Here is a 26,033-nt window from a genome sequence, read left to right as displayed (position 1 = left end):
CAAGTAGGAACTGATAGATAAACCTGGAAAGAAGAAGAATGATGGGATCTCCAGAACCAGGCTAAGGAGTTCGGGCCTGGTGCGCACTGTATCAGAAAATACCATGAAATCAACCTCATGAGATCAATTTTTCTTTTAATTTAAAGTTTGGAGGAAAATTCCAGAAGAGGGATAGAATGTTGCATTTTCTTCCCTCCCCCTGCCCCAATCAGTCATATAAACATTTATTGTCCATATTCATTTGACTTAAAGAAGAACAGTCCAGGCCTTCAGGACTGCCAGGTTTTTCCTTAACTAATACACAGGGTAGGTTTTTCTCCCCTACTTCATTAGGGAAACTGGGCCCAGGAGAGACATGGAAAGATGAAAAGACTGGACTGCTTGATTCTTGGTGTCCTTTCTGTGTAAGACTTTATAACCTTTGGAAAATACAGAGGTGTTGGGAGGAGAGTCACCCTCACCATTTAACTATTGTGAAATGATGATCTAGAAATAAATATTAAGGGTCTGGGATTATTCAGCCCAATGAAGAAAAGACTGGCAGTGATGGGGTAAACATAAATCTTTAATGGGGTAAAGTGCAACGGGAGGTGACAAACCCCTCCCCGGGTCTGGAAGGCCCTGCCTAGTGCCTCCTTCTCGAATGCTTACTCCTGCCATCTTCCTCCTGTTCTCTGTGCTGCAACCATCTTCTTTCTGGAAACCATCATCAGCTGTTCTGCTGGTGATTTCTTCCCCTCTGTTCTAGTTAAAATGTCACCTCCTCCACGAGGTGGTCTCAGCTCACGCAATCTAAGGATTTTATTTGTGAGAGAGAGAGAGAGAGAGATCACAAGTGGGGGGGGGAGGGGTAGAGGAAGAAGCAGACTCCCTGCTGAGCAGGGAGTCCAATGCGGGACTTGATCCCAGGGTCCTGGGATCATGACCTGAGCCAAAGGTAGATGCTTAACCAACTGGAGCTACCCAGGTGCCCATCAGCTCACACAATCTAAACAGCTTCCCACACCCCCCACCTCAGGGTCAATCCCACTGCCCCCTTCAATATATCCATGGCATTTATCACTGTTAGAAATGACCTTCTTCATTTGTTTGCTGTCTTCCTTCTCTTGATAGAAGGCGGATACCATAGGGTCATTGACCTTTTTCTGTTCCATTATCGCTAACTCTTCAATACCCAGAATGGTACCTGCTCATAGTAGGTGCTCATTAAACGTTTTTCAGAAGCCTGAGGGACCTAAATGGGAAGGGGGATAGAAGAATAGGTGTAGTGATTACAATTCTGTTGATGGTGGTGGCAAGACACAGAATTCTTTCATATCACGCTTTACTAATTTTATATAAATTAGTTATTTACAGTGGGGGCTGATAAATCCTGAGATGGATGCTGAGAAAAGTTGTATACCTTCTTTCTTTTCATTAAAAAAATACAACCCAGGGGTGCCTGGGTGGCTCAGTTGGTTAAGCGTCTGCCTTTGGCTCAGGTCATGATCCCAGGGTCCTGGGATTGAGCCCCGCATTGGGCTCCCTGCTCAGCAGGGAGCCTGCTTCTCCCTCTTTCTCTGCCTGCTGCTCTGCCTACTTGTGCTCTCTCTCTGTCTCTCTGTCTCTGTCAAATAAATAAATAAAATCTTAAAAAAAAAATACAACCCGACATCTTAAATTCTCCTTTGCGTAGGTTAGCACTATAATTTGGAGGCAAGGAAACCATGTCCCAAGATTCTGAAAAATCACACATGTAGTAGCTTGTCTCGATGCTTTTCAGGGTGACTGTCTTGACTGTGAATATATATATATATATATATATATACATTTGCATATTCCATTGTAGGATGATGACTTGGAAACGGATGTGAACAAGCTGAGTTCCAAACCTGGTCTTGACCGACCCGAAGAGGAACTGATGCAGTATGAGGCGAAATGTCTTGAGCTCTCCTGCAGCTTTGAGGTAGGGCATATGCCCTGGTTCTGCTCCATGGTGATGCATGATAGGTTCTTTGCAGAGCCTGAGAGGCCAAGCAGGAGCTCTCCAGATGGAGAGCACTGCTCATCATTAGCAATCTGCTTCTGGGGTCTTTCTGAGAGAGAAGCAGAAGGCTAAGCAAAATGTGAAAAAGGTGGCTGGTCTGGATGCATGCAAGGTGCCTCCAGTAGGGACACCTGGCACGGAGATGGAAATAGGATGACTGTACACATTGCCGCCTATTGTCTGGGGGACAAAGTGACTTGTCCTCACATCCTGAAAATGCACTGAAAATTCTTGATGATTTATTGAGTGGGCAAGTTGTACTAGATGGCTTTCTGAAGGTGGTCAGTCCGATTTCAGGGTTTTTTGTTAGTAGAAACAAATTGAGAACCTTGCACCTGGTGAGGTAGTGGCTAGTTGCTGCTCCCATTACTATTGCTGTTGTCTTTTAGACCTGACTTTGGATCTCTATTATTTTCTTACGACTCTTAATATATCATGAATTTGCCCACCTCTAAAGGTACCAGCTAAATCCCATGGAGAAGGGAGGCAGTATATTCTATTTTACTCCAAAAGGCCAAAGGGGATCCATAGGTAAAAATTTCAGGGAAGGAAATTTCAGTTCAGTGTAAGGAAGACTTTTTCTTTTTTTAAACAAACAGAATGATCCTCAAATGAAAGGCGCTGCCTTGGGGTGTAATGAAAACCCTGTAAATAAGTTTGTTCAACCAGGCTGTAACTTTTTGGGGTGTTCCAGAGGGCATTTGTGTGCTATATAGAATTGTACTAGACCCACCCAATGCCCCTTCCAAACATGAATTTCTATGATTCTACCATTCATTTGATTCTTGAAGCTTAGCCTTTTCTTGTCTGACCTTGGAAAAAGCTTCCTAATTCACAGAATTTATGCTTAACTCTGTGCCCAGAGAGTGAGGATAGGGGTCAAGTTGTATTTTCTACCACGGAGGAAACACTGACATATTCTTTTCCATTTTAAACCTGAAGGAACTCGAGTCTAAACCTGCAGATGATTTGAACTTTGAAGAGACTCAGCATGCCAAGCACTACCACATTCCGACTGCAGCCTCCCCAAAGCAGCATTGTTTGACTGAGGACCAACGCTCCTGGGGGCAAGAAAGAGAAGACATGGTCCAGACTTCCCTCCTGAGTAGGGTGAAGATGGGGAGGTCCGCCATGCATCCAGCCTCCAAAAAAGGCCCTGGGATGAACGCATACCAAAACATGCAATCAAATGGTCTTGGGATAGATTCTTCTGGAAAAGAGATCCCTGACATTCAAGCTTCCCTCAAACAGGATGCTTGGGATATAGACGTGATTTCCTGCCCAATGATGAGTGCCTCCTTCTCCAATTCCACTAGGCCTACAGAAACTGCGGAAGTAATAGATAAGCTTCTGCAGACACATCCCAAGCATATCCCCTTCCATGACCCCTCTCTTTATATGGCCAAAGCCAGAAGAACCAGATCTGTGGCCGACTTCAAGAGGATGGCATTTCCTGACCTCTGGGGTCACCGTCCACCTCCCTCTGCTCAGTCAATGCTGGAGCGCAAGTGTGGACTCCAAAGGTGATGGTGCTGCTGATTTGGAAGCTATGTTTTTTGTCTTTAATATTTTAGTAGGCAGAATGGTTTGTATAGAGAGTTCTGCCATCTTAGGAAAAGTGAGAATCAAGCAGTAGCATGTTCAGATCCTTTGGGAAGCTTTTGCCAAACACAGAAGCTTGCCTCCCTCCCTGGACATGTCAGAACCAAGTGTGGGATAGCGACCGGCATGTGTTGCCAGGAAAAGAATCCCTTCGATGGTTCTAATACAACCCCGTATCCCAGAATGCATTGCAGATAATAACAGGGAAAGATAACCCAGTTTCTCCAAATAATTGGGATCATTCCTTAAAAGAAGTTTCTCAGAAAAAAAAAAAAACACCAAAAAAACAGTGTGGATTATTTGGGATCTTTCTTTTTTAATCCACTGTAAATTGGTATCTGATCTCTTGTTGACGAAAGGAGGTGGTGTACCCCCATCTCACAGTCCCAACCTTATAAAACCTGGCTTGGCTGGGAGAATAGTTCTGCTCTATCACTGAAGATTGTAAGGAAAATATGCATTCTCTAGGATAGAAACTTTGGGTGGTGGGTTATTCCCAGAATGATGGAAAGGGAGCTTTGCCTTTGGATCAACATAGTGAGATTAAAATGTAAATGGCTAAAGCCAAGGAAAAATGATTTTCCTTGGAAAACAAACAAACATTGAGTATGCATATGCTAAGTCAATGGAGCAAAGTGTGCGTACCAGAAAGTTTCATGAACTTATTTTCCATTTCATCAGCAAAGTAATGGTGGATCCCATGAGCTGCTCAGACTTGGGCTCCTGCTGACATCTCTGACCCTATCCTTTGCAGGTTATCTGCCATGCTCAAGTTCCTGAGAGACACGGCACAGGGGCTGGCCCAGCAACACCTCCCCCTTTGACAGAACATGCTCCCCTTGAGTCTAGGCCTCTTGTCTACCTCCCCTCTCTTTCTCCCACTCCACCAAAAAACATGGATCAGAAATTCAAGGAGGGAATCTGAAAGATCCGTTGGGCTTCCTTCTGTCCTCTTACTTAAACTTCCTGACTATGAGTGTTTCTCAGACAGAAGATTGACCTTAGTTTTCTGGAGATGACAGAACCCAAGGAATAGAAATGACCCAAGAGTTCAGAGGCTTACTGAAACCTTGAAGGCTTTGAGGATGCTAAGAGTCAACAATCCTAAAGTCTCCCTCAAATATTGTCTCTGTGCAAAGGACCCTCTTACTCTCACAACCAAAAACCTTTGGAGTCCATTAGTCTAAATGCTCTTGAAAAAAATTCCCCTTCAAGTCAAGAATCTTCCAACTAAAATCTGGCATCAGTGCATCCTACATTCCTATTGCTCAGTGTAGTTTCATTTTTTGATAAGGAACAAAAGGAAGGAGAGACAGCACTTTTTCCACTCTTGTAGCCCCAGGTTGGGGGGCATTATTAGTTTTTTCTTTCATAATTCTCTGATGACTCTCAAGGCCCTTCCCAGATGACCATAGGATGGATGGGGTCAGGAGTGAGAGCCAACCCTTAAAATGTTTCCAATTTTCCTTTCTAGGATCAAGATATTTGAGGATGTCCGGAGGCTCATCCAGCCAAGTGATATTATAAATAAAGTCGTCTTCAGTTTAGATGAGCCTTGGTAAGTGGTCTTGAGCATCAGTGGAACATGGAAGATGGGGGTGGAGTATGGAATATCCTCTTAATGACATGAGAATAATCATGCTTTATGTTAGTAATCCACCCCTTCTCCCTGAAACACGATCAGAATTCATATTCAAGAATCTGTAAGAAAAAGCTTATCTCTAAGAAATGTCAGGCTATGCCCAAGAATAGCAGGAATGCATGTGTTCACATGTTTCCTATTTCATTACAGGCCGTTGCAAGACACCGCTTCTGACTGCTTGCGGTTCTCCTCCAAGTTTGAGTCAGGAAATCTTCGCAAAGCCATCCAAGTGCGTGAGTAAGTAAGGAAACCCACAAAGGTAGCAGGTTGTGCCTCTCTCCTCCCTATTCTCCGTACCGCGGTCTCACATCAGTCATTTGAAATCAGCCATGGTGGGAGCGTTTATACCCCGAGAACGGGCAAACAAGACACATGAAGGTTTTCCTCTCAGTCTGTTGCTAAACATTTATGGGCACACCACTAGGGGGCTCATTAGCTGATGTCACAGCAAGGTGGCAACTAGAGGTGAAAGTTATGAATACACCTGTATTCCAAATAATGGCTCCATCCTTGGATGCGGGAGTCCTTGGACTGGGATGTTTGTACTTCCGTTGATGCCAGGGCTGGTTCCGTTGACACAGCAGGGTACGTGGGGTCCCCTGGTCCTGTACCTCTTCACGTCTGTTGCTCCCATTGCTGTGAATGTAGGTGGCAGGAACATTGGGCTCCCTGTGGAGAGGTGCGTTACTCTTGATTCAAGGGCATGCATAGTGCCATGCCTCTCTGGCAGAATCTCTCAATGAGCTCTTATTACTAGACAAGTATTTCACAGGCAAGGAAAGTCTAGGGCTGTACAAACTAAAAAGGGGGAGAGGACACAAAACAAAAATTTTTGGCGCAGAAGAGATGGCTATGGTATCATTCTTCCCTCAATACCAGTGTGGACTCTATTTGTCATATGCCAAAAATCAGATTTGTCACCCATCTTCTATGGGTGAACTCCTGAAGACAGCAGTCCAGAACAGTTAATGGTGTGGGGGTCACAGACTCTGGAATCAGAATGCTGGGACCACCTCACCCCTTCCCCACCAGGAGATTTCGAGCAATTACCTGACTCTACTCCATGCCTTTTTTTCTCACCCAGAAAATGGGGACAGTGATGGCACCCATATCATAGGGATTTTTTTAACGCGAGTTAGCTAAAAACACATCACGCTCTTAGAATAGTGCCCAGCACACTCAGCATGAGCCTGTCTTCAGGGATGCATATTCGCCCTTGCCAGGGCACAGAACTTCAGCTAGATCAGCCTGTTTTGTATCTATCTGAGGACTCATTTTTGAAATTTTTCTTTTTTGCGGGGGGGGGGGCAGGTGAGCAGTGATCCTTTTCTGTTTGTTTGTTTTGTACATGAACTATTTCAAGGAAGCCCGACATAAAAAACAAATCCAAGTTGAGCTACATGGGCTGAAGAAGAGAAAGGCAGTTCTGTTAACATTCCTTCTAGGCTTCTTCTCTTTCTGTTGCCAGCTCAGCTTCTACGTCTTGTAGTGGTGCCTGCTTTTTTTACTCTGTTTATATATCATGTTTAAGGGATCCGGGAGAGAAAACCTAAGCAGGAGTCTCCTGGGGGGGACAGTGGTCAGTCCATGATGTGTCTGCCCTGCTGGCCTTGTTCTGGTCTCTCTCTCTTTCCAGATATCTGCCTTTGGCCAGTGTGTAGAATTCTAAACCAATTATGGTCAGGGTAACGGAGTCAGAGGACAGAAAACAAACCTATATATAGGCAAGGAGTTTTGATGATCCATTTTTGGAGAGGATGGTGGGTGTAGGAGATCATTTGAGGGCTGTAGTCTTTCTGGATTTGTCCTTATGAGCGTCACTTGGTGGACTATGCTTCATTCGCTGTATCTCAGGCTCAGTGGTTCAAGGGAGATGCTTAGAGTGACTGTGTGAGCAGTGGGTCTCCGTCAGGTAGCTCTACTCTGCTCTGATATGCCTTCTGCAAAGCCCCCCCTTCCAGAAATCTGACTGTACCGCTTTGCAGGGGTCCAGAATGGCAGGGTGTGAACAGATCAGGGCAAATACATCACCCTTTCTAGAGGAGCAACTCAAAGAACATGCCGAGGGGATGGAGCAATCATATTTTTGAAAATATACCGATAATAATGTTGAAGTCAAAACTGCATTGTTAATTTTGTTGCTACAGCTCAAAATTGTTGGTTAGCTTTGCAGTTAGTAGTAGAGAGGGGACACGCAAGAGTCTCCTGGGGCACTGGAAATGTCCTATCTGGGTAATTGCCGAACAGGAGTGTCCAGATGAATTTATTTAAATTCACTGAGTTGTACACTTAAAATTTGTACACTTTACTGCATGTAAGTTAGGGACAAAATGAACACACAACTCCTGCATTGCTAGCCTAATTCATGTTTGTTGCTTTGCTGGGGGCTTACCTGTACGATACCGCTTAATCTTTACAGACAGCCCTGCAAATTTAGGCATTATTTCCATTTTCCATACAAGGAGACTGAGCCTCAAAAGTAATGTGCAGCATCAACCAGATGTGATTGAATTTTCTGTGGGATATAGCACACCTGTATTTTTCCTGCCAGAGAGTTTAATTATTAATTTATTAAATCACAGTTTAATAAAAAGATAGGCTGTGGTTGTATAATTGATTCTCCTAATACCCAGAACCTGCTCCCCTCTCCCCACATTTCTATGTCCCGTGTGTCCAATTTTGTGAGATGAGCACAATCACTGTAACTTACCAGCCCACTGAGATCCCAGGTCTTAGATTGGTCCTCTGGAACCTGAGATGTGTAGCTTCTCAGTGTTGGACGTTCCCTTAAAGACTTGTAGCCCTCCAATCTTGCGTCTGACTTTGCAGGCGGGAATACGACTTGCTGGTCAACACTGACGTGAATAGCAGCCAGCACCAGCAGTGGTTCTACTTCAAGGTGAGCGGCATGAGAGCTGCCGTCCCTTACCGCTTCAACATCATCAACTGTGAGAAGCCCAACAGCCAGTTTAATTACGGTATGAGCTCTTGGGCTAACACCCAAGATCTTCTAGACCTTCTACAAGTTCTAGAAGCTAGATCTTCTGGCTAACACTAGGAATGGTGCCCCTCTGTGATTGATTGGCTTATTACTGGAAGCCCTGTTTGGGTTCCCAAAGGGTTTGAAGTTGGGCTGAATGTTTTGGTTGCCATGTGTGGCAAGATGGTGGTCAAGCTGTGGCAGACTACCATCATGGAAGGCAAGCTGGAAGTCCTCACTCTGTGGTGGAATGTTAATACCATGCCTGCCATTCCATTACTTCCTGACTGCCTTGCCCCACCTTGAACTTTTGGAGGTCCATGAGAACCTCTCATTTATTCCTTCTCTTCATCTCCTAAATCCCACAGCAGCAAATATATTGACCTATTTGTCCCAGAAAGGAAAACAGCACAATCCAATTGGATGACATTGATTTGCACTCTCAGAAAATATGGGGAAAGTTCAAATTCTCCTGAATACCTGCAGCCATTTTGGAGGAGAAATTCAAGGGACAAAGTGATTGGCAGCCCACATTGACTTTGAATGTTTCCAGAAATGGAAAATTCTGCATGCTATTGCTGGATCATATACTAATTCATTGAGTGGCTTTGAGTGAGGAATAAATATTCCCATATCTCTAGGTCTAAGCACAGGGTACTGCCTCTATTTTGTACCGACTAAATAGATTCTTGCTGGTGTAGAAAGAGAAAATATGAACCCTGAGTCTTGTATTTGCTCCATGTGTCTGCTGTAACAAATTGTCACAAACTCAGTGGCTTAAAACAAGGCAGATTTACTCTCTTACAATTCTAGTGGCTACAAGTCCAAAATCAGTTTCACTGGGCTACAGTGAAGGTGCTAGAAGGGCCATGCCCACTGGAGCATCTAAGGGATTTTCTGTTTGTTTGGTATTTTTTTCCCACTGTTTATAGAGTTGTGTTCCTTGTATCCCTTGGCTCATGGCCCCTTCCTCCCTCTTCAAAGCCGGCCGTGTAGCATCTCCCAGTCTCCCTCTGCTTCAGTCACATAGCTTCTCCTGTGCAGTCAAACCTCCCTCTGCCTCCCTCCTAAAAGGACGTAAGTGATTGCATTTAGGGCCCACCAGGATAATCTCTCCATCTCAAAATCCTTAATTTAATTACATCTATGAAATCCCTTTTGCCATATAAGGCACCACTGACAGCTTCCAGGGGTTAGGACCTAGATTTCTCAGAGGGCCATAATTCAGCCCATCACAGCTCTCTTTCCCTTTTCTCTTTTTTTAGTTTATTAATTACTTTTTTTTTTTTTTTAAGATGTGGGGTGTAGGGGCAGAGGGAGAGGGAGAGGGAAAGAGACAGTCTTAAGCAGGCTCGGTGCTGGCTTGGAGTCTGACACACGATCTCATGGCCCTGAGATCATGACCTGAGCCGAAATTAAGGGTCCCGTTGCCAAACTGACTGTGCCTCCCAGGGTGCCCCTCCCCAGTGATTAATCCTGTCTTTGTTCTGTGCAGGGATGCAGCCAACTGTGTATTCTGTGAAGGAGGCTCTTCTTGGCAGACCCACCTGGATACGGATGGGCTATGAAATCTGTTATTACAAGTAAGTTAGAGTGTTGCTAGCTTCCTTTTCTCTGCTCTTTCATTCTTTCTCAATTTCCTGCTCTTCTGTGTTGATCTGAGAAACCTCAGCCATCCGTCCGTGTCCCAGTGGCGAATGGCCTGCCCTTTAGAAGCACAAGCATGTTAAAGGGCACCCACAGTAGAACCCAAGAAATCTTTTGATTTTCAGAGAAAATCAACACATTAAAACCCTTAGACCTTGTTGTTGGATGTTAGAACTTACACAGACGCAACCTGTGCTTGGTTCACAAGCCTCCGTTCTGTACCTCTTTCCGTGTATCCCAGTGAACAAAAAGTCTGAGATGTTCTGGCCTATTCTTACTCATCCTGTGCTCCAGTTTTCAAAAGTAGATGGGAGTGGATATGTGACAGGTCCACTTAGGTACCTATGCCTCCACAGCAAGATGATGTTTTGGAAAAAAATAAAAGAGGGAGCATTTCTAGAGTTCATCTTCAACCCTTGATTGGTAGCCAGTTTCATCAATTTATTCTGTAAAGTTGTAAATGAAATCTAAATTATCCATATCTTTTGATAAAAGAAATGGATTCCCAACCCATGAATTGCTCATTTGCGCATTTTCTTTTGATGGAAAATAAAAAATATACATTCATAAGAAAGAAAAAGGACAGGAACTGTTAGGACACACAGGAAATATGTAATTAATTATTAGCTCATTGCTAATTTCTTATAAAAACTGATAGGCTAGCACTTGTTTTATTGCATAAAGCAAGGTGTATCTCTCTCTGATATTACAAGAGGACCCTAAGAAAAGTATTATCAGACATTCTAGAGTTTAGGATTGTTATTAATACCAAAAAGAGAGAATATATATATATTCTCTTGCCTTTTGGCTTTTGAGACAGGACAGGAACACTGACAGAGCAACCCAATTCCTGACCTTTCCTATCTATCAGACACAAAGGCAAAAATCACCATAGAGATAAGTACTGTCTACAAAACAGGGAACTGGGCTGACTTACAGTTTGTAATAAAAGAGTTGGCAGTCTTCAATCCTTGATGTATTAGGATATGGATCTGGGCGGTATTTTCATCATATTCTTTAGAACAATAGCAAAATATTATGATTTTGTTGGTTTTCCATTCACCTATATGGCAATTTCTCTCTGGCCTCTATATCTAGAAACTCCCAGGATCTTTTCACATTCCAAAGAGATTTAGACTAAAAACCATCTCAAAGTGGAGGAAGACAAGAACTACAAGGAAAAACAGCAAAAGCCTAAATTTTGAACCTTGGTGTGTCCTGTGAAAATAGTAACCCTAAATAAACATGAAAGACCCAGCTTGCTGCCTGCTTGGATCTGGAGCTTAGTAAGAGACTGGACAAACACAACATTCAGTATTCTCTCCCAGGGGAGTAGAACTCTCCCTGGAGGCTGTTCCTCTGGGAGGGGGGTAGTAAGAAGCAGGCTTGTGGGGACTAAGCATCTGCCAAATAGAGAAGGAAGAAAGAAGGCCCACATCCAAAAACACAGCCTTGGCCTCAGGAAAGCCAAAGTTAATGTTAATAGCTGTTAGATTCATTAACAAGACAATTGTTATGTGATTAAAGAGCAACAGAGGGGTAACATGAAAACCATGAATGTGTAATGTAATTCATTTTTCATATTGCAGTCATGAATACAACAGAGATGAATGGATAAGATTGCTACATTGTAATGTAGTTTGTTTTACAATTATTCACCACATTATGATAACATATTTCTAATAATGTGATTTAACAACAGGATACATGTGTGTATCTCTATTCAACCACAGCTCAGGACACCTCTCCCTACTGTAGAATGCCTTAGATTGTCAAACATATTTCTCCCTTTATACCCATCACAGTCTTTGAGTTGATTTGCTCTAGAAGATGTGTTCGCTTCACCCCTGCCTTTATTCTCTCCAGTGTATTAATTTGAGAGAACTTTACCTCCTTATTTCTCTGTCTCCAGCACATCATCAGGAACTCAGAAGTTGTATTTCTATTGTGCTGTTAAGTTCCCAGATTCTAGACAACAACAACTAACAGTCTATATTGTGAGGTTTAGCTTAATTTAGGAAATACAGTCTATCAATCCCCTGAAGTAGGCTTCTGCAAACTTAACTACCTTGCCAGAAGTTAAAAGCAAAAGAATGAGGGAGGTGTGGAGCTCTTCCCATTCGGCAATTGATACTCAGCTTCCTGACACATGAAAGCCAGAGACGTATAATGCAATGCGTTGTTCATATTCCAGCTCTGGAAACCCAGCAGAGAAGAATGGATACGATTGCTCTACTGTAGTTTGCTTTATAATTAGGCATCACATCAGGTTGACTTGGACCGCAGAAGGACAGTGGTGTCAATCCCCATATTAAACCTTAAGACAACTGAATTTCTTCCTTAGTACCTAGATCATATCCATTTGAGGAAAAATCTGATACTTTCTCCTGTGTGCCGTTGACCATCTTGCCCCTCTCCCGGAACCCCTTCTCCTCTAGCCCATCCCCCCTCCAACCCACCTTGCAGACCAGTAGTCCAGAAAGTAAAAGGGATCCTCGGGAGGGAAGGACGTAAATGAGCAGGCTCCTTTTTCCATGCCTCTCATAAAAGTAAGCAAGGACACTTGCACTTCCTGCTTTATCGACTTCCCCGCTTTCTGCTTCTTCCTACAATGTACACAGCCTTGCACCTTTCCGAATCCTTTCCCGGCTCCGGTCTAAAGTAATTTTGCTGCTGAAGGGCAGAGGGAGGGAAGCCGCACGCTCAGAGTGGCCATGTAATACACAACGGCTGATCTCTTCTGACATTTATCTCGGCTCGTGAGAGGAGATGGAACAGCTCACTCATGAAGATGAATGTCATACACGAGCTCTGCCATCATGCATCCCTCTGAGGGATCTCAGGAGGGAGATTTGGCATTGTATGGAATATTAGTAATGCTGCAGACCCGGGGAAGCCCGGTGGCTTGGCTGCTCTGCCTTATTAGACCCACGTGAAATGATGCACCCTTGTTAAACAGAGCCGGGTCATTATAAGATTATCTACTTCACTCTCTATCTTGGCATTTGCTTATTTCATGCACGCACAGGGGGAAAAAAAATGACTTCCCAGCATATTTTTAAGTGCAAATGGAAATAGATTGAGTTCATAACTATGCATTTGTGTACTTTGCTCCTTGCTTCATTGAAGGCTTTATGATTATAAAAGTGTAGATTGGTCCGAAGACAAATGGTTCAGGGAATGGAAAAGTGAAGGGGGGGAGCCTTTTAACTGGAAAAGCTGGCTCTACCCGACCTTGGGTCATCTTTGACCCAACATCACCTATTTAGGATCCAGCAAATCAGAGAATGCCCTTGATTTTCACCCAGGCTTCTTCTCCATCCCCAAGAGCAGATCAAGGAGAGAAAGTTCTTCGAATCAGACTTCCAGCACTCGTCATCAGTGGTGTGACTTTGGGCAGATTATTCCAGCCTCAACCTCTGATCCCTCATCTGTAAAATGGAGCCAATAATGGAATAATGAAATGAGGAAAAGCAGGTGGAAAGTTGAGCGCTGTGTCTGGTGCATAGTAGATGTTCAGTGAATGTCAGCAATCATCCATAACTAGTAGAAACTTCTTTGTGGCACCAATGACATAAAGAATCAGTGAAATGTTTCATTTTTAGGAGCTCTCATCTGTTTTATGTTAGATTCCTTCTGTTACTTTAGACTTTAGGTTTGTAAGCAGCCCTGATTTATGAAGACCAAAACTTCACGTTGTTACTGGCTAAATTGGGCCAAAACACTTCTTGTCATCTTATCCATTTCCAAGACAAAGGTGATGTAATAAAAGAGATCTTGGTTTTGGAGTCAGCACACTCGTGGGGTTGATCCTACTTGCTGTGCTTTCTGTTGCATCATATCCGTGATCCTCGATTTCGAGGATCTGTAGAGTGTGTACAGTAACACTTAACCTTAAAAATATACCAGTAGGATTAGAGGTGGAATGCTTTAGGTGTTCTAATTACTACTCCTGGAGTCCATTTATCCTACAGACTTTAACCGAACAGCTGCTAAGTCCAACTTCTGTGCCAGATACACAAACCAATAAGCATAATCCCTGTCATAAAGGGTTAGCAATGAGGGAGAGACAGAGTGTGGTAAGAACTATGTAAAAGAGCAGATATCAGAGAAAGCTTCCTGGAAGAGGAAACCCTTGGGTTGAGGCTTGAAGGCAGAAGGAGTTGTCTGAGTGAGGTAGAAGGAAAGGGTTTTCGGTACAAAGGAACATGGGAGTCACTTAAAATATAAAGGATGAATGTTACTGCCTTGCAAACATCCCTCAGCATGTTCACCTCATAATTGGTGAAATAAAAATAACTTGTTGTTAGAATATAACTAAGTCAATCAGAGAAAGAAATGTATCATATGCTCTCACTGATACGAGGAATTTTTAATCTCAGGAAACAAACTGAGGGTTGCTGGAGTGGTGGGGGGTGGGAGGGATGGGGTGGCTGGGTGAGACATTGGGGAGGGTATGTGCTATTGTGAGTGCTGTGAATTGTGTAAGACTGTTGAATCACAGACCTGTACCTCTGAAACAAATAATACATTATATGTTAAAAAAAAAGATAACAGGAAGGGAAAAATGAAGGGGGGGGGAATCGGAGGGGGAGACGAACCATGAGAGACTATGGACTCTGAGAAACAAACTGAGAGTTCTAGAGGGGAGGGGGTGGGGCGATGGGTTAGCCTGGTGATGGGTATTAAGGAGGGCACGTATTGAATGGAGCACTGGGTGTTATACGCAAACAATGAATCATGGAACACTACATCAAAAACTAATGATGTCATGTATGGTGATTAACATAACATAATAAAAAAATAAAAAAAAATATAACTTTACTGTGGACAAATCAAATTGTTGCAAGCAAAGGGTTTACTTTAGAGATTTATCGAACATTTCACTTTGAAGAAGGTGATCTTGGGAAAGCACGGAGGTCCCTGAAGAGGAGCATTTTTTGCTATTGGTAGGGTCATCTGGATTTTCCTGCTCCCCATGCACGGCCCCCAGGAGACTCCAGTGGGGAAGCCTGACATTTGCTTTAGGCTCAGCTAGAGTTTCGACCCCAGGCTAGGGTTGTCATGGAATCTCCTTTAGCAGAACCTCATCATCAATGAGGTGTTACCCATTTTTAAATCCCAGCAGTCCACAACCATCCTGGGGAGGGCTGGCTTACCAGCAAGGAGTATGTATGTATGTATGTATTTATTTAAAAGATTTTATTTATTTTTGTGACAGAGGAAGAGAGAGAGAGAGAGAGAGAGAAAGAGTGAGCATGAGCAGGGGAGAGGGAGAAGCAGACTCCCCACTGAGTAGGGAGCCCGATACAGGACTCAATCCCAGGACCCCGGGATCATGACCTGAGCCGAAGGCAGATGCTTAAGTGACTCAGCCACCCAGGTGCCCCAGTGAGGAGCTTTTAGTCTTGCCCACAAGATTCTTGCCCACCAAGCTATAGTGTATGTGTGTGTGTGTGTGTGTGTGTGTGTGTGTGTGTGTGTGTGTGTGTTGGGGCTATGAGAAGGTGGATTTCATACAACCGAAACAGCTGTTCAAATTCCTTACACTTCCCTTAAATCACTAGAACGTAGGTCCACAGAAGTTCCAAAACTAAGAATCCTTTTATTTTATTTCTCTTTCCATTTCACTGAAGTTGTTCCCTCCCTGGAGTCCAGGTTTGATATGAATGGTGGAAAGAGCCTAGGGATGGGGATTTCACATTCTTGGTTTCTCTTCCTTTCTGGCTCACTCTGATGGCTGGTGGGGTAAGGCTGAATGTGCTTACGGTGAATGTCCCTGTTATGTGATTTCAGTGTACTTAATGGTACAGCGGGAAGTGGATCAGGAAGCACGGCTCATGTCAAAGGAGACCACCCCCCTGGCCCTCAGGGAAATCTTTTATACCCGAGGAAGGATGCAGGCTCTGTGTCCCCTCCTTGTGGGTGAGGAACTTGGGGATGGAGAGGCCCTAGGTGTTATGTTTCCATCTGCCTTTACCTTTATGAATATGAATCTATGGGGCGTGTGCCCAGGTGTCTGCTCGTGTGTGTGCTTACAGGTGAAGTGCTCTTCCACATTTTGGTTGGCGGTCAACACCTTGACCATTTTGACTGTCTCATTTTGTGTCACATGGGTCATCAGTGTAGAGAGGTGTAATTGACCAGTTCCTGTTGTTCAGGGCGGTCTCAACTGGATGAGCATTTGCAGGGGAGCCTTTTATGAGTGAAATCGGAAAGAAAATAAAAGGTAGAGCCATGTGGCTTGCATGCTTTCTGAGCTACCATCTGCTTCTCGATACTTTCTAATAACCAGAGCCTTAGCTCTTAAACAAGTACAGAACTTTGGGGGAAATATGGAGAAAGGAGATCCAATTAGGTATCAAGATCCAGATGGCACCCTGGGTGAAGATGCCTTTTTGAAGTTGCTAGTGCTGGAGTTACAGAGGAAATTGGGTCCTATTCATGTGATCTAAAAAGTGACAGGGAGAATCACTTGGGGCTGACATTGTTAGGGGTATCCTTCTCTCCCTATGATGACCAGGGCCCTAGGGTGCTGTGTTGGCAGAAGCTGAGGCAAGAGAAATGTGTCAGGCCATAGTTTGTGGGTCTGCCATTCCTAGTTTTATTAATATTGAAAACCCACAAAACCACAAGAAACAAGACAGTCTGTTTTCTGTTTCTTCCTTTATTGCTTGCCTGATTTTTTGTTTGTTTGTTTGTTTGGTTTTTGCTTTGGTGGGGGGGGGTGGCACGTAGGTAGCAAAAAGGCAGAAAAGAATAATCTGTATTTTTTTTTTTTTTTACATTTTGCAAGAACAGACATTCATTACCTGCTATTTCTTCCCTCTCCCCACCCTTTCCCCCAATAAAACCCCAAAGCACCACGGACAAGTAAGCCAACATTGTAAATGTTCAAAGGTGGAATTACATCTTTCAGTGTCCGGGGCGTATTTTGCATCATAATGCAGTCTTGATGATAACATTTCTCAGGAAAGCCTGCACAGCTGCCTCCGTATCAGCAGCCAAGGCGCGGGCATAACTGGCAGTGTATGGGGAAAATATTGCTCGGAATGTACTTCTGGGTGCAATTTACTTTGATACTGTTCTCTGAAGTATCAAAATTGGTCCTTCATCTTTGACAAAGGAAAATGTGCGCTCTGAAGCTATAAGAAGCTGAACCACATATGGGGTGACAAATGTATTCCTTTGGGAAGCAAGTATTGTATAGTGGAATGAACAAAGTCTTCGCAGACAGGCAGATCTGGGTTCGAGTCCCATCCTGACCACTTTCTAGCCTTGCCACCTTTGACAAATGAATTTTCCTAAGCTATTGTTTCTTTATGCACACGATGGGCTGTTGCAATGATAACATAAGGTGACACGTGTTAAGTGTTGAGTTGGAACTCAGTATATAGTAGTAATGATTATTAATGAAACCACTTGGCAGGCAGAAGGGAAAGGAAGAGCTGAACTCTGTGGGGTCTGGGGAAAGGCAGGGACTGGGGGAACCCACATTTGGGTAATAAAGGGTATGTCTGCAATTGCATCTTGGGATGCACAGAATTATTCACATATCTGTTTTATAGCTCAGTGACTCTGTAGGCTTCATTTTCAGACACAGCAAGGAAAGGCTTATGGCATATATGCCACAATTAGGAGACAGATGGACTTGGGGCGTCTGAGTGACTCAGTTGGTTAAGCGTCTGACTCTTGATTTTGGTCCAGGTCTTGATCTCAGGGTCGTGGGATCGAGCCCTGTGTCGGGCTCCGCGCTGAGCATGGAGCTTGCTTGAGATTCTCTCTCTCCCCCTCTCCTTCTGCGCCTCCACCCCAGCTTGTGTGTGCTCTCCGCCTCCCTCCAAAAAAAAAAAAAAAAAAAAAGAGACAGATGGACCTGCCTAGATGTTGCTGGTTTGGCTCATGACCTGGCAGTTTCCCTGTTTTCTAAGTTTCACCCACATAGAGTTTCGAGTGAAGAACATGTTGCCGGTATATAACATGGCAGGTTTATAGCATCTGGGACCTCTCCCTCATTTTCCCTTCTCCTTTCTCTTTTAGAAATCATTATCGTCAGAGTGCAGCCGTCATGGGGGGAGCGTCTAAGAAGTGTTTTTATACCCTCACCTTTGTGGTCACCTTCCCGCACAATGAGGATGCCTGCTACCTGGCCTACCACTATCCCTACACCTACACAGCCCTCCTGGTAACGTCCTCTTGACAGCATCACCCTGGCCGGGCTGAAGGGGCTCTTCAGGGTTTCCCTGGAAACATTCAGGAGACCCTGGCATCCTGGTGGGGAGCTATTATTGCCTTCCTAAGGGAGCCAGCCTTTGCTGTCACCAATATGGTGGCTTCCTGTGGGTTCCAGCTTCTTCTGCGGGCCAAGCAGAACCCTGGGGTCATGACCAGGGATGTTCTGAAGACCCAAGTGGCAGGCAAGGCTCTGCATTGGCAGGTCGAGTGTAGGAGGAGGTGGGGCCGTGTCGTAGGGGCTCTGTCTTTAAGAAGCCCTCAAGTTTAAACATGAAGTGGTGAGATTGGAATGAGATGATCTAGATGAAATGGGGGGGAAAAAAGAAAGAAAGATGGTTTCTAAAAAAAATAAAGAAATAAATAAATGGGGGTAAAAATCATAAGGTCAGCCGAGAGGCAGATTTGAAGCCCATGGCCCCATTGAGAGGAGTGAAGCAGAAGGTAAAGGAGTAGAGAAGCTGGAGAAAACCACCTGAGCCCGTGAGCAAGCAGCCACTTCAGCTTTTCTCTGCAGTGGTTCCCATGGCCTTGAGCAGAGGTGCTAGAAGGATCCAGGGTGCATGAGAGGTGTGGAAGAAGTCAACACCAAGTCACTGCAAACGAGGGCCTCAGTCTGGCTATGAGAGGGGTGTGGAGTCAGTCAGTCCAAACCTGAAGTTAGCATTCCTGTGTTCGGTCAGGCCCTGCAAAAGCCTCACTGGACGGATCTGAGCAAACTGCTGAAACCGTGCAGTTTCCTGTCATTTGGAAAAGTTGGCAAACTGTCCCTTTCCCCCCAGCTATTTCATGACTCTCCCAAGGATTAATGAGCTAGAAGTATCTTCTGTAAAGTACTCTCATCCTCTGTGTTAATGCAAAATGTTATTAGCGTATTTATAATAATACGTGCTGTGTGTGTGAGTGTATCTCTCACTTGGCCTGAAGGATAAGCTTTTTCATTGTAAGTCTGTGATAAGGAGTGGGAAAAGATGATAACCAAGAACATCCCTTGCCTTCAAAAGGCATGTCCAGGTATAAATGGAAGTGTTTCTCCATCGAGAAGGCATATCTGAAACCGCTTGCCTGACTGCTGCAGGAAGGTGCATCTGCCCTGCTCCCCATATGTTGTCTTGCCTAAAGAGAGATTTTTTTACTGTTTTCCAGATTGCAAAAGATACACAACTAGTATTATTTGTGTTTCACACTTAGGGATCTCAAGAAGTTAATCCAACAAATATACGTCACGAGCTACGCCGTAACAAGCTATGTTTATTATAAAACATGCTTTTCGCCTCTAGGGATGTAGAGCAGGGAAGATTCATGATCCCCTTCAACAGCTGCTTTTATTGTCTTGCCTAAGAAGCGCCGTGTGTACAGAGTCGACTGGGGAAGGGGACTCCTCTTTGCGTGTGTGTTTTGCCTTTTCTGTTGGGGGAAGCATCCAGGGGTCCAGGACCCTGTTCTTTTCCCTTGTAATATCTTAGACACTGATGTGATTCTCAGTGGCAGTTTATATAAAACTTTAGAGCTTGAAGGGGTTTGGGAAATTGTTTGATGCACCCTTGTCATTTACAGATGCAAACATTGAGGCCTAGACACCTCGCATCTAGCTAGTGGCCAAGCAGGGAGGAGCACCAGCCTGGGATTGATCGATATTCCTGTTCCCTTTCTGCTTTTCTGTAGAAAAAGTGTAGAAGAAATTCAGAAGAAGTCCTGCTCTGGGATCAGATTGGTATCCTTGCCTGCTCTGATGGACAGGAGCTACTGTAACGGCAGTCTACTTCTATAGGTACGTGTAGTTATCAAGTTACGTGATTGTATAATGTCAGGTGGTTGGGTTCAAGTCATCAGCCCATGGTTTTTATCTGTAACACTGAGTGCCATGGATGTGGTTCAGCAGGATCATGTTGTTCCTCAAACACAGTCCCATTCTTACCCCAGGATGCTCTGATGGGTTCTTGTGAGGTGCCTGCAAGCTGTTTCAAAGTCTAGAACTTAGAGTAAGAAGCCAGATGCAGTTAAGCTCTGGCTGAAAAAGTTTCAGACTTTGAATCAACTTGCAGGCACCTTGCAAGAACCCATCAGACCATCTTGGGGTACGAATGGGACTGTGTTTGGCTCCCTCTCTGTTTTTATCTTATTTTCTTTTTCCTTTCCTTCCCCTATGCTCATCAGTTTTTTTTCTTAAATTCTACATGTGAGTGAAATCATATGGTATTTGTCTTTCTCTGACTGACTTATTTTGCTTAGCATAATGCCCACCAGCTCCATCCACGTCATTGCAAATGGCAAGATTTCATTCTTTTTGATGGCCGAGCAATATTCCATTGCATCGACTTAACTCTAGGAAACACACTGAGGGTTGCTGGAGGGGGTGGTGGGTGGGAGGATGGGGTAACTGGGTGTTGGGCATTAAGGAGGGCCCTTGATGAAATGAGCACTGGGTGTTACATGCAACTGATGAATCACTAAACTCTACCCCTGAAACTAATAATATGCTATATATTAACTAAACTGAATTTAAATAAAAAATTAAAAAAAAAAAAGAAAAAAAATGGGACCGTGTTTGGGAACAACGCTATCCAGCTGAACCACGTCCGTGGCACTCAGTGTTATGGATAAACACCCTGGGTTGATGACTTGAACCCACCATCAGAGATTGTACAACCACACAGCTTGGTGGCTGCATGTACCTATAAAAGTGGGCTCCAGTTGTAGGAGCTATTGTCCATCACAAATTACGCCTCAGGTCCAATTAACTTTTGTGCTCTTGTCAGACCACAGGGTCTGAAATTTACAATCAACAAATAGCTTGGGAACCAGTAGAGTCAGGGGTGGGGATAATTTTGTCTTGAGGGGGGACAAAAACACAAGAAAAGAGGAGCCCCCTCCCCTCCCATTTCCTTGGTCTCCATGAGAGGGAGAGAGAGAGATCTTGTGAATCGATGCTTACTGGCTTGTTCCTTACCCTGTTGACTGGGAATCTCTTCCCATTGGGGAAGTTTGAGGAGAGTTAATGAAAAAGAGACAAAGGAAAAGGGATATGTTTTCATTTCTCCTAAGCGAGCAGAACAGAGTAAGAAGGACATTTGTTACTTGAAAGTGAAAAATGGTAGTCCGTTTTTGGTTTTACATTTCCAGTAATGCATGGTCTTTGTTCTCTCCAGATTTAAGACTATAATTGACTCTAAGACTTCTCTTAAAAATCTCTTCCTCCCATCCTGGACACAATGAGTACATTCCATAGTGCACACTACTCATTTTTATTTTTGGACCTGTCCTAAGGAGAAACAGTTTTTCTTCCAACAGATCAGTGATAAATTAAATGTGAATGATACCCCAAGGGCAGAATTAACTGCATGTTACTTGGGGGTGATGCCGAGGGGTGCCGAGGGATGGAAAATACATTTCTATGTGGAATTCATAATTTGTAAGTCTCCTATAATATGGATTATGTTTAATAATTACAGACATTTTTATAGTAGAGGACATGTGTATTGGATGTTTTTCAACATGAATACAATTTTGCAACTTAAAAAATTTTATTATTCTCTTATAATAAGAGAATTAGCATTTGGTTCTTTCAAATTGATATCTCCCAGATGCTTGCCAGGAACTCTGTTAGATAATTGTCCAAATTATAGTATTAAGATAAAGCAAAAAGAAAGAAATATTATTATAATTATGAAGCAAGCAAATGGAATTCTATTTCAACCATTCATATCAAGCTGTCAATAATTGCAATGATGGTTCAAGTGTTAGCAATACTCATTAAAGTATTTGGATTATGTTGTGGATTGTCCCAAGGTAGACAGCAGTATTGGTTGAAAATGGGGCCCCAAGAGAGTTTCTGATGGATGTTTTAGAGGGCAAGGAAGTAGGATCTCACTGGGAACTTATAACAGTACAAGTTGGCAAGAAGAAAAATGATCATAAGTAGGGTCCGTATGTTCGCAGAGCTTAAGGCTCTGAAAGTTTGAGCAGGATTTTTCAGCAGACATATATACGTATGGTGGCAGGTGCTCCCACAAATATCTTCAGAGATGAAATGGAGTATAGTGTAGGGAAAGAGAAAGAGAGTGAGAGAAGGAAAGAAAAGAGAAAATTAGAATGTCATTTGCACAATCTTTTAGAAGGGCTCAGCATATAAAAGCAATTACTAGTGGGTTGTTATGAAGGGTAAATGACTTGATACATGGAAAATTTTAGCCAAGTGTGTGCGTGTAGTGAGCGATATTAGATGGTAGGCATCAGAGCATTTATTCTCTTTTTTATAATTACGTGTGATCATTTTCTCCATCAGGCTGATGGGAAGATACCCATTCCATAACTTAAAATTAAAATTCTGTAAAAAATCCAAATAAAGGACCACAAAGAAATAAATACAAAGGCTACTGATGGCTGTCTTCGGGTAGTTCATTAAAATAATTTTTTAACTCTCTTTTCCAAATCATCAGTGATATAACTTCATTTATTTTTAATGGAAAAAGGATATTAACATCATCTTTTCTTTCTAATTGGCAAATCTATGAGCAGACACCTGGAGACGAATCATTTCTCTCCCTTCTCAAAGTAAGTCTGTTTAATGTAGGGAGAGTGGTACTGGCAGACAGGGGCAGTCTGAGAGAGCCCATTAGAACCCACTGGCAACACGCTCTATGGCTTCTCTTATACATGTCATTTGCTTTTGTCTTGTGATGAGAAGCCTTCCAGTCTCCAATGAGTTTATTTAAGTGACAACTGAGGACTAGTCTGTATACAAATAAAATCGGCCGTCTCCTTAGGGGTGAGCTTTCTTCTGAATTAGGGGGACAGAGAGGATAGGAGTTTAGGGGCTAACAATGACAAACGAATGATTTTGGGTGCAGGTACTTCTCACTTTATCAATAGCTGTTGGTGGGGTAACCTGCTGAGGTCAATGAAATCTTTTCTGGCAGTTTTAAGGGAGTAGCTGATAGAGGAGAAGGGGGCAAAAAGCTTGGCTGCAGCCTACCTTATCAGCCTGGCATCTTTCATGGAGAGGTAGGATTTGCTTCCAAGAAAACAGTCTTTCTGGGGCTCCCATCATTGCCTTGAACTCATTCCCATTTTTGTAAAGAAACCCGCCCCTGTGGCTTCTGTGGGGCTGCGATTATATGTGGTTGTTGGCACGTGCATTCTGAAGCCCTGCTCCTCTCATCATTGATCCCAGCAAAGTCCAATTACACATGGCCTTGCTGGACTGGAGATGGAGCGAATGCTCCATCACCTCTAAACCATTTTCTGGAGAACAATACAGAGCCATTTCTGCAAAAGGAAATCCTACAGAAGTTTATAGCTGGTTTACTTCTGGAAGTCTTCTGTATGACTGGAATCAGGATAATGCCTAAGAATGGAGGTGTTACATATTTGGTGGCAGGTGGAATGGGGCAGAGATTTCCTTGAGGGGTGTGGGGAGGGTTGTATGAACAAGCACAGTTTACAGAAAATGAACTTCAGGGGTGCCTGGGTGGCTCAGTGGGTTAAGCATCTGCCTTAGGCTCAGGTCATGATCCCAGGGTCCTGGGATTGAGCCCCGCATCGGGCTCCCTGCTCAGTGGGGAGCCTGCTTCTCCCTCTCCTGCTCATCCTTCTTGTGCTCTCTCTCTCTGTCAAATAAGTAAAATCTTTAAAAAAAAGTGAATTTCAGCTAAAAGAAAATAGGCATTTGTTGAGTTGTGATATTATTAATCATAAAAATACAATAATTAAAAATTTAACAGAGAATTCATAGGAGAAGAAAACTTTGAAACCTTGCTTCCTCCTGCATTTGCTGCTAGGAGGCGTGCTAAGGTGATATTGTTGTTCTTGTTTATTTGAGTAGAGCTGATGCACGATGTTACATTAGTTTTAGGTGTATGACACAGTGATCGGACATCTCTGTGTGTCATGCTGTGCTCACCCCAAGTGTAGCTACCATCTGTAAGGTGATGCTGTTTTGAAGGACGGTGTTCACAATGATGTGTTTGTTTGTTTTGTTTTTTTTACTTTTTTCTCTCATACTTAATTGTGTTTGATGACTTCTATCTTAGACAAACTGCTTCCAAACCTGCTTCTTATATATGATTTCCAAAATCTAGATTTTATTACTGTTATTTTTTAGATTTGGCATCAGACACCAAAGAGCTATGGCCTGTGTGTAACCTTGTGACATCACAGAATGATGACCAGTACTTCTGTTGAGAAGCCTCCCCCTCACCCCCCACCCATCCCATAAGGGCCCTTGTAGCCATAATGAAATGTCAAATGAATAACTTTGATGGCAAAAAAAAAATCCTCATAGAAACAGTTCAGCAAAGCCTGCATTTTCCAAAGCACATTCTATAGCATTCCAGTATCCTGAGATCTTTAAAGAAAAAGTTTAGTGGTCGTATAAATTCATGAAGCGCTGTGGGCTAGTTTTTCATCTAGGTTCCATGGTGCATATTGGCGAATTGAAGAATCTGAAAAGTTCTGGGGCCATGAAAATGCTTTCATTTTCTTTAACTCCCCATGTTTCCTGGCTGTGAATTTCCCACCCCTTTACCTCCCTCTCCAAACCCCAGCACTTAGTAACGTCCGACAGAATACATCTGGGGAAGATGCTGCAGAAGAGAATATTGCTTTCCCAGTTTAGGGACCTGGAATCTTGGGAGTAATCATGAGGCAGGTGCCACACAATCTGGATTTCAGTAATAACCAATAGCGGGAGCAGCTTTCACCCAGAAACTTATGAAAGCGATGAAAATAATCTGTTTGCCATCACAGAGAGTTTCATCTAAATTCGTGACTATCTTCATTCCCTTAAATAAGGTTCTGGAATTCCCCTTTACCGGGGTGGGTGAGACATGGCTGACAGCCTGAAAGGGACATTTCCGTTCTTGTCCTGGGCCATCTCTCCCAGGAGACCAGATGGCCCTCTCCTTCTACAAGGACTTTAATTACACTGATTTAATATTGATTTTTCCTTTTTATACATGAATTTCTTCCATGAGCTGCTTTCAGGAGGATATTTTTCTATTCTCTAATGTTTTGATTTTTGCTGTATTTCAAACCATTTTTACATATGCCTAATTTCATTAGTTATTGTCAGATAATGTGGTTTGTATAGTTTATACTTGTTGGGGGGAAATTTAGGGAACTTTTAAAAAGCCCTGTATATGATTAATTTTTGTTACAGTTCCATGGATGTTTGAGGGAAAAAAATGTTCTCTGTAGAGACAAAGTTTGACATTTATCTATAAAAATAATATTGTTCAAACACTCTATATCATTATGTTTGTGCAGCTGATTTATTCAACACTTTCTTGAAGAGTCTCCCATTCCTTGTACCATTTTTACCCCTTCTGCCTTTTTTTGCGCTGTATATTTCAATCTATGTTATTTGATTCTTAAGATTTATGAGTTTTATATGTTCATTGTGAATCGTGCCCTTTATCAAAATAAGATTTTTAAATCCTATTTAATGTACTTGGTCTTAAGTATGACTTTGTCATATATTACGATTGCCATGCCTGCTTTAATTTATGTTTGCTTATCCTTTAAGTTTCAATATTTCTCTCCTAAAATATTTTAATGGAGGCAAACAAAATAGATCATTTAGGAGTGCTTTTCATACACATTATGTATTTTTCCTTTCTTTCAAAGTACTTGTTATATACAATATGCAATGAGATTTAAAAAAATGAATCTGGGAGTTTTTGTCATGTAATAAGGCTGTTTGATCTATTTATACTTATAGCAAGTTTTGGTGTTACTTCTGTCATTTTGATTTTATGCTATTTTCTATTTCTTTCTTTCTTTCTTTCTCCTTCCTTCCTTCCTTCCTTCCTTCCTTCCTTCCTTCCTTCCTTCCTTTCTGTCTCTCTCTCTTTCTGTCTCTCTCTCTCTCTTTCTGTCTTTCTGCCTGCCTGCCTTCCTTCCTT

The 26,033-nt window shown here is 43.0% G+C and overlaps 1 protein-coding gene across 1 annotated transcript in view; it reads left to right on the top strand.

Moving 5' to 3' along the window:
* AGBL1 (AGBL carboxypeptidase 1) overlaps positions 1-26,033 on the top strand; it is a 706,519-nt gene that overhangs the window by 107,395 nt on the left and 573,091 nt on the right. The window contains exons 8-14 of the mRNA XM_078078906.1: positions 1,829-1,945; positions 2,969-3,549; positions 5,103-5,186; positions 5,421-5,507; positions 8,100-8,248; positions 9,746-9,833; positions 17,938-18,082. Coding sequence (XP_077935032.1) covers positions 1,829-1,945; positions 2,969-3,549; positions 5,103-5,186; positions 5,421-5,507; positions 8,100-8,248; positions 9,746-9,833; positions 17,938-18,082 — 1,251 coding nt within the window. The remainder of the gene's footprint in view (positions 1-1,828; positions 1,946-2,968; positions 3,550-5,102; positions 5,187-5,420; positions 5,508-8,099; positions 8,249-9,745; positions 9,834-17,937; positions 18,083-26,033) is intronic.

This window comes from Halichoerus grypus, chromosome 8, assembly GCF_964656455.1.
Source record: "Halichoerus grypus chromosome 8, mHalGry1.hap1.1, whole genome shotgun sequence".
Lineage (NCBI taxonomy): Eukaryota > Metazoa > Chordata > Mammalia > Carnivora > Phocidae > Halichoerus > Halichoerus grypus.
The sequence above is the reverse complement of the archived record's forward strand: the minus strand, read 5'-3'. Positions and strand labels throughout refer to the sequence as shown.